The 14,374-nt window shown below is 31.0% G+C and overlaps 2 protein-coding genes across 2 annotated transcripts in view; one reads left to right on the forward strand and one right to left on the reverse strand.

Annotated features, from left to right (window-relative positions):
* Positions 1 to 9,319, reverse strand: part of LOC130677582 (uncharacterized) — a 30,667-nt gene extending 21,348 nt beyond the window's left edge. Inside the window, exon 1 of the mRNA XM_057484404.1 lies at positions 8,094 to 9,319. Within this exon, the coding sequence (XP_057340387.1) occupies positions 8,094 to 8,188 (95 nt within the window). The 5' untranslated portion in view covers positions 8,189 to 9,319. The remainder of the gene's footprint in view (positions 1 to 8,093) is intronic.
* A 2,061-nt stretch (positions 9,320 to 11,380) lies between these two features.
* LOC130677615 (uncharacterized) overlaps positions 11,381 to 14,374 on the forward strand; it is a 35,884-nt gene continuing 32,890 nt past the window's right edge. Inside the window, exon 1 of the mRNA XM_057484465.1 lies at positions 11,381 to 11,536. The gene's annotated coding sequence lies outside the window, so the exon portion shown is untranslated. The remainder of the gene's footprint in view (positions 11,537 to 14,374) is intronic.

Genomic DNA, 14,374 nt, shown 5'->3' on the forward strand with positions numbered 1-14,374 from the left:
TTTCGCATAGCGGGAGAAAAGTTGACGTTTCGCCCGGAGGGGAGAAAAAAAGATTTTTCAAGCCTGAAGACGAAAATTCATTCTACTCTCAATAAGTGCACACGAGTTGGCTACGGATCTATGTTTCTTATAAATTTATCCAAGCGCAATACTCAATCATCTATACTCAATTTACTTAGTTAATTACTACTTGTGATTAAATTAAATAATTTAATTACTAAAGAATAAATTACTTTTATTAATCATGTATCTATAATTTATCTCAGTTAAATAACATACTTGTCAACCAGAGGTTGACAACCACGCGGTTTTCTCAACTCTCATATTAATGTATATCGATATATCTTAGGGTCTCACTGAATTCAGAGCTGCGCGTTCTTATCACATTATACTCAGCCACTCTGTTAATTAATGATCCTCGATACTAATTACTCTTTTAACTCAATATAACTATACAAAGCTAATGCAATACTTAATTCGTTACTAATACTCAAGTAAGATCAGTGATTATTAAATTGTGTCTTAATACACGCCGGTCAAATGATTTACGCTCACGTGGTCCAGTTCAATACATTATTTATACTCGAGTACAATCACTCATTACTGCATTATGAATCAATTAATTTGACTCATTAAAGATTATTGAAATTATGATTCAAGTATTTACTCGAATTGAAAAACCAAATAAGTTATCATTATCAACACACGAAGGTTACGCGCACTTCTGACACCAAATTGTAGTGATTGGTATCTTAAATTAATATCACTTATACACTACAATGATAACACACTTATATTAGAAATAACAACACCACAATTTAACAGCAGTAAAAGAAAGCAAGAGAGCGATATAGTTTATTGAAATACACTGTTTGCTGTTTAGTTGTCAATATAAGACTGACTGACTTTTGTCGCGCATCTATAAAACAAGAGAAGAAGGCATTTGTTTTCTAGCTATTCAAATATTTTAAAGATCAGTTTCATATTCGTTACAATATATTCACACGCAACGTGACTTACAACGACTTTGCAATATTAATTAAGGTAACAGACTTAATACCCGAGTAGGGACTAGTCCCCGATCACCCTATGTATTTGTACATCTATATTTTAAATATATGTCAGAATAGCTTCCTAAGACATCTGATGCAAACTCGATTATCGAAAATCGGTGCGAAAACAATAACTTCCCGAATTCTTTGAAAATCGTCAATTTACAAAGCATCGAAAAATTGACAAGTCGCTTCGAATGCCACCTCAAAAATCCTAAATTAGTTCATCCGCTCAAAAATTGTGGAAACAAACGAATTATTATACAAGACATACAGAACAAAATGTCAGAATCAGTGTTTTTTTTTTAATTTTTGATGACGATATTATTCTAACTAACGAACCGATTGTAGTAATTTATCTAGCGATCATTAAACACCGTGAAGGCAAAAGGCCGGTATCGTTTTTCATGATACCAACATCGAAACTTGAAGTTTTGAAGAAGAATTTTTTGAAGAAGAATCTACTGCTAAAAGGAACCTGTATTATCTGGTAAGCGAACGGTGACTGTAAACACGATAACCAGTCGTGTTTTCGACACAACGTGTAACATAGCAATGGTTACTATGTTGAATCGTACACGGAAACAAATAAATAGAACTGGCTACCATGTCAGATAGTAGTCAGTGCCATCTGTAGAAAAAAAAAAATTGAAATAGCAGTGGGTCCTATCTACGTAGTACTGGTTACTCTCTACATTGTTCTGAGCGCCATGTCGGATGTTGCTCACTACTATCCTACATATTACACTATTACATATTGCCCAGCTCTATGTAAATTCTTCTATGTACAGTTCTGTGTATCATAGTAGAGAGTTCTATGTAAGATAGCAATGAGTACTATCTGAGATTTTTATTCCGTAAGGACTTCAATAAATTTTTTTAGGGATGGCGCTAGTATTTATTATTGACAACGAACAAATAAAATTATTATCATAACTAAATTAATGATAGCAGTGGGCAATATGTTTAAAAAGTAACCTTTGCTATCTGACATACCACTGGCTGCTATGTACATAGAACTGGGCAATATGTAAGAGTGTAATATGTAGGATAGTAGTGAGCAACATCCGACATGGCGCTGAGAACAATGTAGAGAGTAGCCAGTACTACGTAGATAGGACCCACTGCTATTTCAATTTTTTTTTTTCTACAGATGGCACTGACTACTATCTGACATGGTAGCCAGTTCTATTTATTTGTTTCCGTGTACTCGATCATATGTAAAAACGACTCACTTTTACACTAATGCAAAAAATTAAAGGAGCAGAAAAATTTTATAAATTTTTTAGTGATTTTTGGAAGGCTGTAACTTGGTAAAAAATGATCGTATCGAGATTTAAAAAAAAGCATTTTACAGCTTGAAATCTCTAGTTTTGGTGCATTTCTTTCAAAATTTTTTAAAACCTCCGGTTATTGCGCAAACATGAGAAATACCGCGAGACAAAAAATTTCTAAATTTTTTTTTTTTTCCGAAGAGCCCACGGACCGCGAAAAAATTCTTTCAACTAAACGAATGCATAGTTCGTTTAGCAAATTTATTCAGCTTCAATTTGTTTTTTTTTTTAACCTCGTAGGAGGATTTGTCGCAGAGATATCAGCCTTCAAACAGAAAATGATCCTTTTGGCTTTGATCATCGATATTTCAGGTACCAATGATCGCACAGAAAGTTTAAGGGTGGCGGTGAAAACTTGAATAAATTTCCTACAAGACCCTGTCGTCATTTTTTGAAAAAAAAAAATTTTTTTTCATTTTCAACATCCATTAGAAGTAAGTACAAAAAAATGACTTTTTTTGGTTTTTCAGTAAATCTACCGCTACTCTGCAAATATCGATAAAAAAAAATTATGTTGCCAGGGACTTTTTTAGCTTAATGTACCCCCAAGACCCCTGTAAATTTTTAAATTGATCTATTGAACCGTTTTTTGGGAATCATCGATCAAAGTTTAGCTAAACAATTAAAGGAGCAAGTTTTGTTCCTTTAATTGTGTAATCATAATCAAAATGAAAAAATTTTTTTTTTTCGACTTATCTCAAATTTTTGCGTTGGTGACTCAGCAAGTGCAAGGAAATGACAAAAAAAATAAAAAATTTCAAGAAAATTTCAAAAAAAATCAAAAAAAAAAAAATTGAAACTTTTTTTCGTGTTCTAAATTTTTTTTTGACATTTTTTGGAAATTTTTTTTTTTTTTTTTGTCATTTCCTTGCACTTGCTGAGTCACCAACGCAAAAATTTGAGAAAAGTCTAAAAAAAAAATTTTTTTCATTTTGATTATGATTACACAATTAAAGGAACAAAACTTGCTCCTTTAATTATTTAGCTCAACTTTGATCGATGATTCCCAAAAAACGGTTCGATAGATCAATTTAAAAATTTACAAGGGTTTTGGGGGTACATTAAGCTAAAAAAGTCCCTGGCAACATTATTTTTTTTATCGATATTTGCAGAGTAGCAGTTGATTTACTAAAAAACCAAAAAAGTCATTTTTTAGTACTTACTTCTAATGGATGTTAAAAATAAAAAAAAATTTTTTTTCCAAAAAATGATGACAGGGTCTTGTAGGGAATTCATTCAAGTTTTCACCGCCGCCCTTCAACTTTCTGTGCGATCATTGGTACCTGAAATATCGATGATCAAAGCCAAAAGGATCATTTTCTGTTTGAAGGCTGATATCTCTGCGACAAATCGTCCTACGAGGTAAAAAAAAAAACCAAATTGAAGCTGAATAAATTTGCTAAACGAACTATGCATTCGTTTAGTTGAAAGAATTTTTTCGCGGTCCGTAGGCTCTTCGGAAAAAAAAAAAAAATTTAGAAATTTTTTGTCTCGCTGTATTTCTCATGTTTGCGCAATAACCGGAGCTTTTAAAAAATTTTGAAAAAAATGCACCAAAACTAGAGACTTTAAGCTGTAAAATGCTTTTTTTTAAATCTCGATACGATCATTTTTCACCAAGTTACAGCCTTCCAAATATCACTAAAAAATTTATAAAATTTTGCTGCTCCTTTAATTTTTTGCATTAGTGTATTATAACAAGAACTAGTTAAGATTAGTTTCTACATGCTTTACGATCATTCTTGCGTAGCACAGTAACCATTCCTATCTATTTTTTCCGTGTGAAAATCGAAAAAAATGTATATAATTCGACTGCTTAAGGAGTAGTTCCGAAGGTTAGGGGTGGCCTAAGATTTTTGGCTGACATACCAGCATCTACATGCGAGATACTTCAGAAATCTAGTCATCCAGTAGATTTTTTATTTTCCAATTTTCTTGTTCGTTGCGCGAAAAACGTTCTAATCTTCAGGAAAATAATATTTGTAGGTGCATTCAAGCATAATCTTTAAGTGACTAGGGAAATTGTTCTAAATCGAAATCACGGGAATAGAAAAGATGGTTTTATCTAAAAGACGTAGCCTAGAGAATTATCTGCGATTAACTCTTTCACTTTTTAATAATATTGACCACTGCACCAACTCTGATATCTTGGGCTATCGGATACTTTTTACGACATCGTTGACGAGTATGTTCAGAATAGTTTTGACCAGGTGGACATGAAATGAGATGAGGCAAATTATTTAATCTTTATTTTTGGACTGGCAACTATACTTTACATATTTGGTCATCTTCACTCATGTGTGTGTATTATGTCCTAGTCATGGGATATTCATCAACTGCCGATTGATCATTGTCAGCCAAGGGATGAGGTATGAATCGCAAAAGGTAGAGTGGAGTCAAGTCTAAGGACTGATCTAGGTGCCTCAGACATTGAAATTTACTTCGATTTTGAAAATATTAGAACGTTCACGAGCTAAATGAATTCAAACCGTCTACTCGTTTTTATAATTATAATTAAGAAACGATTGACTCGTTTCTTATAATTTATTCACTATTTACTTGCGTCAGCGTTTTACTATAAAAATCTTCAATTTGTGATCCAATAATAATAAAAAGAACTAAGTAGTTGACTCTAAGGCTGTTTAACCCTGCCTAAAGATGATACTTTCCCCATAAACTTCAACGAGAAAAATGATATTACACACTAAAAGAAAGGGCCCTCAAGCTTTTTTTCTAAGTCGATACCAATGAATACATTCTATATATCTATTTTTTATTTTATTATAGAAAATTTACAAAGATACATTTGAAGGAAATAGTTTTGATTATAGCAATTTTGCGTTAGTGTAAATTATATACGAATTTCACTATAATCATCTTTATATTGTACATCAGTATATTATTGATAATTACTTTTTTAGGCATTTTGGCGTGTAGCTTTCCAATAGAAAATGTTTAAAAATATTATTATTTTCTGAGGGAAGTTGAATAAAAATAATTGTCAGTTCAACGCTACAACATGGAAATATAACAAATAGTATTATTGAGCTTTAATAATATTTTCAACAATACTTGAGTATTCCGAGGTTACAGGCAGAAAAATATTCTATTGATGTACAATTGGATAGTTTTCGTAGTTTATATAAAGTTATGATTATTATGAGACTCGAGAAGTAGTGCAACACATTTTACAATATGGTGCAATCACTAAACTTTGACATAGATATTGCCGTCATTATTGGACCATGCTTTAATTTCAAATCAAATATAAAGTAAATGATTCAAATAATTTGAAGATTTGGCTCGAAGGTGAGGTCTGAATTTTTTTTCAACAACTAAATTTTGATCATCGTTTTTAAAAATATATCGTCCAGAATTTGCAACAGATTTTTGTGTCGTAAAATTACTTATTTAAGTCTCTATTTATATAAGTCTCACGTGATCGGTCTAGGTTCAAATCTTAGGTAGGGTAAAATTATTTATTTATAAAAAAAATGTTTATGAAGTTACAAAACTAATTTGACCTTGATTAAAAGAAACAATTCGAAACTAGTTACAATGTTAAGTGTCCATGAGAAGGGCGGTCCAAAAGTTTCTGATTTTCCAGAAATGTTGCCACCATGTGTCAGTATTAAGCAATTAAATAAAATACTTGAATAGAGTAATAGCTTTACTTCATTGAAGGAAATAATTGCTTGGCACTATTTAAGTAATTGCAATACTTAAATCAAGCATTTTTCTTGAAAACATACATTTTTTCTTTCAGTGTAAACAAAGTTTTCATTTAATGTGCAAGGCCAGCAAGGATAGTACTGCTCGTTTACTTATGTGCAAATGAGGAAAAAGTAACAACTCTTCTTAACAACTCTTCTTAACGGCTTAAAAGTCAACCGTTTCGAGAGAAAAAAGTTTTCCAGTGAAACGGTATCTATTGAAAGCGACAGGATACTTGCTCTTTAAGTTTATCTTATGTAAAACACTATCATATGAAAAAAGACTTAAAAATCCGTCGATTAAGACGCAGATATTTATGTCATCAAAAAGTCTGTTTTCGCAGTCTAACCTAATCCGTAAAATTATCATAACTGACCATTGTGCCGGTTATAACTTCTGTTCACTCCTCAATTATGTCATTCATTGCACTAAATACTTTACGGAGAAATTATTCTTGTTTAAAATGCTATGATGTCATAGTAAAGCCGGACCACGTTGGCCACCTGACGAAAATTGTAATGAACACATGCGCAATTACTATGACCACAGTAAAATTTACAAAGATTACAGTGATTTGTGATATAATTGTTGTCTATTTTACTATGACCATAATCAATTTTGTAATATGTTTATTTCAATTTTTGCAGGCCGCCAACATGGCCCGGCTTTACTATGACACCATAGCATTTCAAACGAGAATAATTTCTCCGTGTATTGAAGGGTTTTTTTTTATATTCATACTCATTTATTATATCGTCATAGGAAAAAACTGATTAAACATTTGGAAAAATTATTCAATTTGTCTCTAAATATTCAACCAATTAGTCATTGATGATTGATATTGATATAGATACAAGACGTTTTAAAAGACTAGTCTTTTCCTGGTGGAAATTTTTTGGAATTTTCTCTGAAAAACTCAGTTCTAAAGTTCTAAAGACTTTTTCAGAGTTTTTCGGAGAAAAGTCAGAAAAATTTCAACCAGGGCTAGCTATTGATAAAAATAATATAAATTCTAATATGCCATATTTTTCTACTATGCTATATAAGCAATCATTTGTAGTATCAAGTATCAAATTCGATCAGGCTGTATTGAGATTTTTAAGAATAAGATGTATGATTATAATCATTTGGATTCAGCGGACCAAAATACATAAAAATCATACTTGGTCTATAGTTCCATAAATTTTTTTCTTACCAAAACTGCTAATTTTTGGCGATTTTTACGGATTTTTGCAATTTACTCAAAATTTTGAGGGTGTACAGGCAAAACTGACTTCACATTCGGATTCAGCGTGTCAAAATACATAAAAATAGGTAGGTCCGGTCAAAAGTACAGACCACTTTTTTTTTGTGGGCCGGTATTATTTACTAAATCTAGATTTTAATTAACGAAATTTGTAACGGCGTATCATTGAACTTTACATCGCTCATATTCTATCTTTTTTTTTGTCTGTATGTCTGATTTAAATTGTATTATTGTTGTTTGATCACTTCAAATTTTTATACTACTTTTGTAAGATCATCTGAATGATTACACTTTGACATTTGGCCTGTGCCTTAAGACGAAAAATTGAGTAAATAAAAAAAAACAGTATTTCTTTGAAAGAATATCTTAATTATTTATTGAAAAATAAAACAAAAGACAAACTTCTTTCGGCAAATATTTATTTTGAAATTACGTTTGAAACTGAAAGCAAAAAGACCACAGTAATTATGGAAGATCGAAAAGGTCAAATTGAGAGCAACATTATACGGAAACAATTGAAGTGAGAGGACTGGAGTCAACAATTGTGACCAAAATAATGCTCGAGTTTCCAGTTCGCAAATAAAAATTCCTCGATGAGTAATTACTGGCACATGCATCGGGTCACACCTATGAAATTCATTTCATGAAAACTCACACGATAATTATTTTTATTTCTTAGTAAGTTTTTACGAGGATATTTTTATTGCCGGAAAGTGCTCGTGTTCCCTCATTGCCGTTGTTACTCACCTACAAAACTCGGCTTCGGATTCCTGTTCTCCGGCTGTGGCTTCAACGATTTCTTCAATGAGAATCCGTTCGTCACTACTAGCAAACACTGACATATCTTGTTGTTCCGCGCCACTTATCCTGCTCACACACTGTTGTATATTATATCACCGTTTATGAGTTGATGAGTACAACTTTTTAACCTGAGCTATCGCGAAACACTTTAAATTTAAATTAATTGGTTACAAAAAAAATTCAAACTTTTAAATTCGAATAGTTTATTTTTTATCTTTTTTTTTATTCGAATATTATATATGCATGCACACACATATACATACACATACACATACACACATACATATATATTACTATTTCATTTTCTTATGATCACTTTCTTTGTATTCGTGAGTTTTTCGGGCATCACGATATCAAATCACGTATTTACACGAAACTTTGTTATTAGAATAATATTCCTTATTCGAACACTGGTATAAATCAGTATACAACTGAGATTCGTCCGCAAGACAGTCACTCTACAGTGCACACAACGCCCGAACGCGTTTTGCAATGGCGATCTTTGGCGGGAAACAGCTGAGGTTATACAGCACAACGTAAATTACTCCGCCGCCGGTTCAGGGCCGAATCTACATGGGGTGCTTTTGTCTTAACTCGGAAATTGATCATTACCCACTACCTTTGAGCACTTTTTAATGGTCACTTGCAACAACACAGTAATTGATACTGAAACCAATTCTGTCTTGAACATCGTTTATATTTTGAATCCTAAAATCTGCTGTCCTGCCTTTTTTCATCAAAAATCAATAATACTGTTTTTTTTTTCTTTAACCTCTCAAATGTCATTGTAATATATCAGAATTTTTTTTTCCGTGAAAGAAATGAGTAACATTGGTAAGATATTTCGTTTAACAACACAAATAAATGATTTTTTTTAAATATTTAGTGACGATCCAGATTCAAAGAAATAACTATTGATGTTAAAAATAAATATATTAATACCAGGTGGCTCACGATTGTGCTCAATGCTCAGTGATACAAAGAATCAGTCTTGTAGTTATATATTGTTTCCACAATTTAAAGAATGCGTTAATATTAATGCAAGCCGCGAAATATTTAAAATTTGATTTTAATAGAAAAATTTGCATCCATGTCGAACGACTTATTGATTACAGAAATATACAATGCAAACAACAAGAAGTACACTGCGACCGCGCGGGACACATCTGCCAGCTGCCAGCTGGTAAAGGTGTCCTGCCCATCGGCAGGGTTGCCAGAAGTGTTCAACAGAAAGTAGCGTGACCTTACAGAAAAAGCGCACACTAACAATAAAAACCGGTCAATGTTAATAATTTTAAATGAATAGTCCTTTTTATTTTTAAATAGTTTATTTTTGAAAACATATTGATAAATAACAAATGACGAATATTATATATTAGTCAAGTTGTCCACAAGTTGATCGCAATACAGATACCAACTTTCTGGTGACCAAATTTGGCTATTGGGAATTACAGTAAATTATGAAGACGAGGGAATAAGCCGAGAACAGAGTAAGAAATTCAGAAAATATTTTTTTTCATTCTTAGATGATTAGTAATCATACGGACGAATTTCAAAATATCCCAAATTGTGGAAAATCACCTAATAAAAATTTTAGCGCAAGGCACGTCTGAAATTCACCCAAATTCCGGTAATACGCCCAATCTGGCAACCCTGCCCATGGGTGTCCACGTTACTCCCTCCACCCAATCATAATCGCTCGGCCCAGATGCCAGGTTTGCTTTGCAAAAGTTTTTGCTCAGCCAATATTTCCTTCGATTTGACGACAAACAAACTATTGCCAGCTGTGAATAAGAACCTTAACCACAAGTTAACTTCAAGTTACTGCCGTATTCTGAAATGAGTGTGAATGTAGCAGACATCAGATAAATTTAAAACTACAAATAAATAGGATAAATAATTTAAAAAATAAACTTATTAGTTTCAAAATTTTTTAAATGCGCATTTTTTTTTTAATTTAATTTTATTAATTGTTTACTCTATTTATTTATATTTTTAAATTTGTCTGATGTCTGCTACATTCACACTCATTATTCTGAAACCAATTTAAAGGAAAAAGTTAGAGAACAAGCAATTACTGTTCAAAGTCAAAGTTCGACTACAGACAAAGACGTTAAGTTAATTCAAAGTTTCACTTGAAATTGACGGCAAGTGTTTCTGTCAAATTACATTCAGATGGCGGCAGTTGATTTGCATCAAATTGCTGAGCAAAGTGTAGCCACCCTAATAGCCACTTTGCATTGAAATTGACGGTAATTTGATGTTGAAATTACCTGAAATCTGCTGCCCGAATTTGCAGATAATTTCACAGTAAAAGTTGAAACTAAAAATGTGCGGTTAATTTTTCTTCAATTTTAAGGTAAACTTGTACGAGAAAAAACGGTCGGTAATGTTCTTTCTTACCATTTCAGAAGGTAAGCAAATTTATACATAAAATTGTCTACAATTTGAGCGTAAAAATATACTTAATAATTTTTTAAGTCAAATTAACGATAAATTGACATAAAATTTACCTGAAAATTAATGACAACTTTTGTCTATTCAACTTTTGAAGTGAATTTGCATTCTAATTCTAGCAGTAAATTTACTTCAAATTCAATAATAAATTGCATACAACTTGTCGTAAAAAATGGAAAAGTCCAAAGTTGACGGAAATTTGAAGAAAAATTCAACGAAACTTTTGTACAGTAAACTTTTGCTTAAGCAAACTGTGCTATTAGGGCATCAGAGTAATAGCACAGTTTGCTTAGCGAAAGTTTCCTTTGCAAGAGTTTCCTTGAATTTTCCGTCATCTTCGGGTATTTCCGCTTATGACGACAATTTGTAGACAACTTGACGTAAATTTACAACCTGAAATAGAATGAAAATTCACTTCAGAAATTGAATACGAATTTTCGTCAAGAACGGAAAAGCCCGAAGTTATCGGACATTAAACGAAAAATTCAAGGAAACTTTTGTTAGAGTTTTTTTCTAGTAAAAAAAGTTACCTCTGATTTGAGGAAAAATGAACCGCAAATTATTCTCTCTAACTTTTGCTGTCAAATTGTCAGAAAATTCGGGCAGAAAATTTCGGTAATTTTGACTGTCAAATTACTGTCAATTTCAAGCTAAAGTGGTCATAAGGTAAAGAAACTGGATGCAACCGTTTTATAGTTAAATTAGCGAGACTGCGCTTCGGGTTTTTATCCCCACCATCAAGGCGCAATGTCTTAGATATTAAATTTAGATGGTGGGGGTAAAAAACGAAAATATCCGAAACGCAAATTCTCGCTAACCCAACGATACACTGCAATGTTTACACTGGTGAGAACAGGAAAATTGTTAGTTAGTCTGTTTGTTAAGAGTTAACTTCGAAGCTTGTAAACATTGAAAAAAGTTAATCATTAACTGTAAGTAATGAAGTAATTAAATTGATTATTTTTATAATAAAGATTAATGGTTATATTAATTATTGACATTATTTATTAATTTTAAATTTAGTATTAACATTCGGCTCTGAAACTTCAAAAACAAAACATAAACCCAAAAGTATGAGTGTCAATGTAGCAGACGAGACAATTTATAAATTTTAAGCAAATAAATAAATAAATTAAAATAATGAAATTTTAAAAGATGCGTGTACTAATCTTGCATTTATCTAAATACACATTTCTCACTTTTTATTCTACTTGCATTTTATATATTTATTTCAAAATTTAAAAAATTGACACTTGTCAGTTACATTCACATCTTCTCAGAAGTCAGTAATTTTCATGATCCAGAAGTTAGCAGGCAATTCAAAATTAATGAATTTTTGTTTTTCAACAAATCAATTGCAAAAAAATACAATAAAAATATGCACATGTAGAAAATTTAAAAACTACAGATGTAATTTTTTCAAATATTTTTTTTTATGGTTTATCGTCTAAAAATAAATCAAAAAATTATTAGACGTCTGCTAACTTCAGTGTCATTAATTTTTATCGCCCACGTCTAATAATTTTTGGATTTTTTTAAGAACGATAAATTAAAAAATTAAATATTTTCAAAATTGCATTTGTCACTTTTTTTATTTTCCACACGTGCATATTTTTAGTTTTTTAATTGATTTGTTAAAAAAAAAACCGAAAAGTTTTAATTGTCTGCTAACTTTAGGATCATATATTTTTAGGATGATTTTTGAATTGAAAAACATAGTTGTGTTTATTTTTCTGAAATTCATATACCTATTATTTTTGTTTGATAAGAAAATAGTTATGTTATAATTCAAAATTTAAATTGTGATAAATTATTTATTTCTAGGCTATATATCACTGCAAAAACAAAAAGCTAATGGAGTATAATTTTTCCAAATGTACATGAGTATTTTTTTATTAATTGAATTTTCAATTCTAATTTTTGAAATTAGCCGACATCTTACATTTCTAAAACAAAAAATTATATAACTTGGAAGAACTGATTTGTTTTAAGCTAAAAAAATTACTCGTGTTCATATTTCTGTCATTTAAACGAGTAATTTCTTAGTTATAAAAAAAAATATATATATATATATATATATACATACATACAAAAATACATATATATATATACTACCTGCGACCACCTGTTTTGCTGGGTTATTTTTTGGTGGTGCGTTTATTTATGTGTTAAATTTTTTGGACTGATCTGAAATTTCGAAAATGATCTGATGAGCTCTAAAATATTCGAATGTCGAACATCACTTCAAATTAATTCCGATCGTTCTGAAATATTTTTCGATCCGGGTTGTTCCGATATTTTCGTGTAATTTACGACTTTGAAATGTATTTTTCAATTTTTATAACATATTTCAAATTTTTAAAACAATCCAGAGCATCCCACGCCGATAAAATAATTTTTAAGTAATTTAATGTATTCACATATATACTTATCCAAAAAATTAAAGGAACAAAGAAATTTTATAAATTTTTTAGTGATTTTTGGAAGACTGTATTTTCGTGAAAAATGATCGTATCGAAAAAATAAAAAAAGCAAATTGAAGTATGAAATCTCTAGTTTAAAAATTTACCAGCAAAGTAATTTTTTGAGCTACGGTTTTTTCGGAATTATAAAAAATAGCTCGAGACAAAATTTTTCTAAATTTTTTGTTTTTGTTTTTTGGGATTACGGGGCCAGGAAAATTCTTTTCAGAAAAATCAATTCATGGCTCGTTTAGGAAATTTATTCAGCTACAATTTTCTTTTTTTCATTTCTCTGTACGACAATTTGCTGTTGAGATATCAGCCTTCAAATAAAAAAGGATCCTTTCGTCTTTGATTATCGATATCTAAGCAACCAATGGTCGCACAGTAGTTTAAAGGACAGTTTGAGAAACTTGAATAAATCTTCCACAAGCTCCATTTTCGATTTTGAAAATAAAATTTTTTTTCATCCTTAAAATCAATTTGAAAAACCTACAAAAAATGGATATTTTATGGTTTTTTAGTCAATCAATTGCTACTTTGCAAATATTGATGGAAAGGTTGATGTTGCCAGGTGATTTTAGACTCAAAACTATAAAATTATATCTCTGAGGCTCATGAAGCTTTAAAACCACATACAGATTCCAAACTTCTTACCAATAGTCCTGAAAGTTTATGATTATGAGTTTTTAATAACTATGAAAATACTTGTAAGATCTAAAACGGAAGACGTGGGGCACATGCAACAAATAATTGATGTACTAATACACTAATAACGCAAAAAATTAAAGGAACAGAAAATGTTTAGAAATTTTTGAATGATTTTTGCAAGGCTGTGACTGTGAAAAATTCGAGATTAAAAAAAAGCATTTTATGGCTTGAAATCTCCATTTACGGTGCATTTCCATCAAAATTTTTCTAGAGCTACGGCTATTGCGCAAACATGAGAAATACCGTGAGACAAAAAATTTCCAAATTTTTTTTTTTTTCTTTCTACGAGTCTACGAGCCGTGGAAAAATTTTTTCAGCTAAACTAATGCATAGGTCGTTTACCATATTTATTCAGCTTTAATTCGGTTTTTTTTAACCTTGTAGGACAGTTTGTCGCAAAGATATCAGCCTACAAACGAATAAGGATCCTTTTGGCTTTGATCATCGATATCTCCGCTACCAATAATCGCACGGTAAATTTAAGGGCGGCGTTGAAAACTTGAACAAATTCCCTACAAGACCCCTTCATCATTTTTTAGAAAAAAATTCTTTTTTATTTTTAACATCCATTAGAAGCAGGTACAAAAAATCTGGGCA

The sequence above is a fragment of the Microplitis mediator genome, chromosome 1 (genome assembly GCF_029852145.1).
Source record: "Microplitis mediator isolate UGA2020A chromosome 1, iyMicMedi2.1, whole genome shotgun sequence".
Lineage (NCBI taxonomy): Eukaryota > Metazoa > Arthropoda > Insecta > Hymenoptera > Braconidae > Microplitis > Microplitis mediator.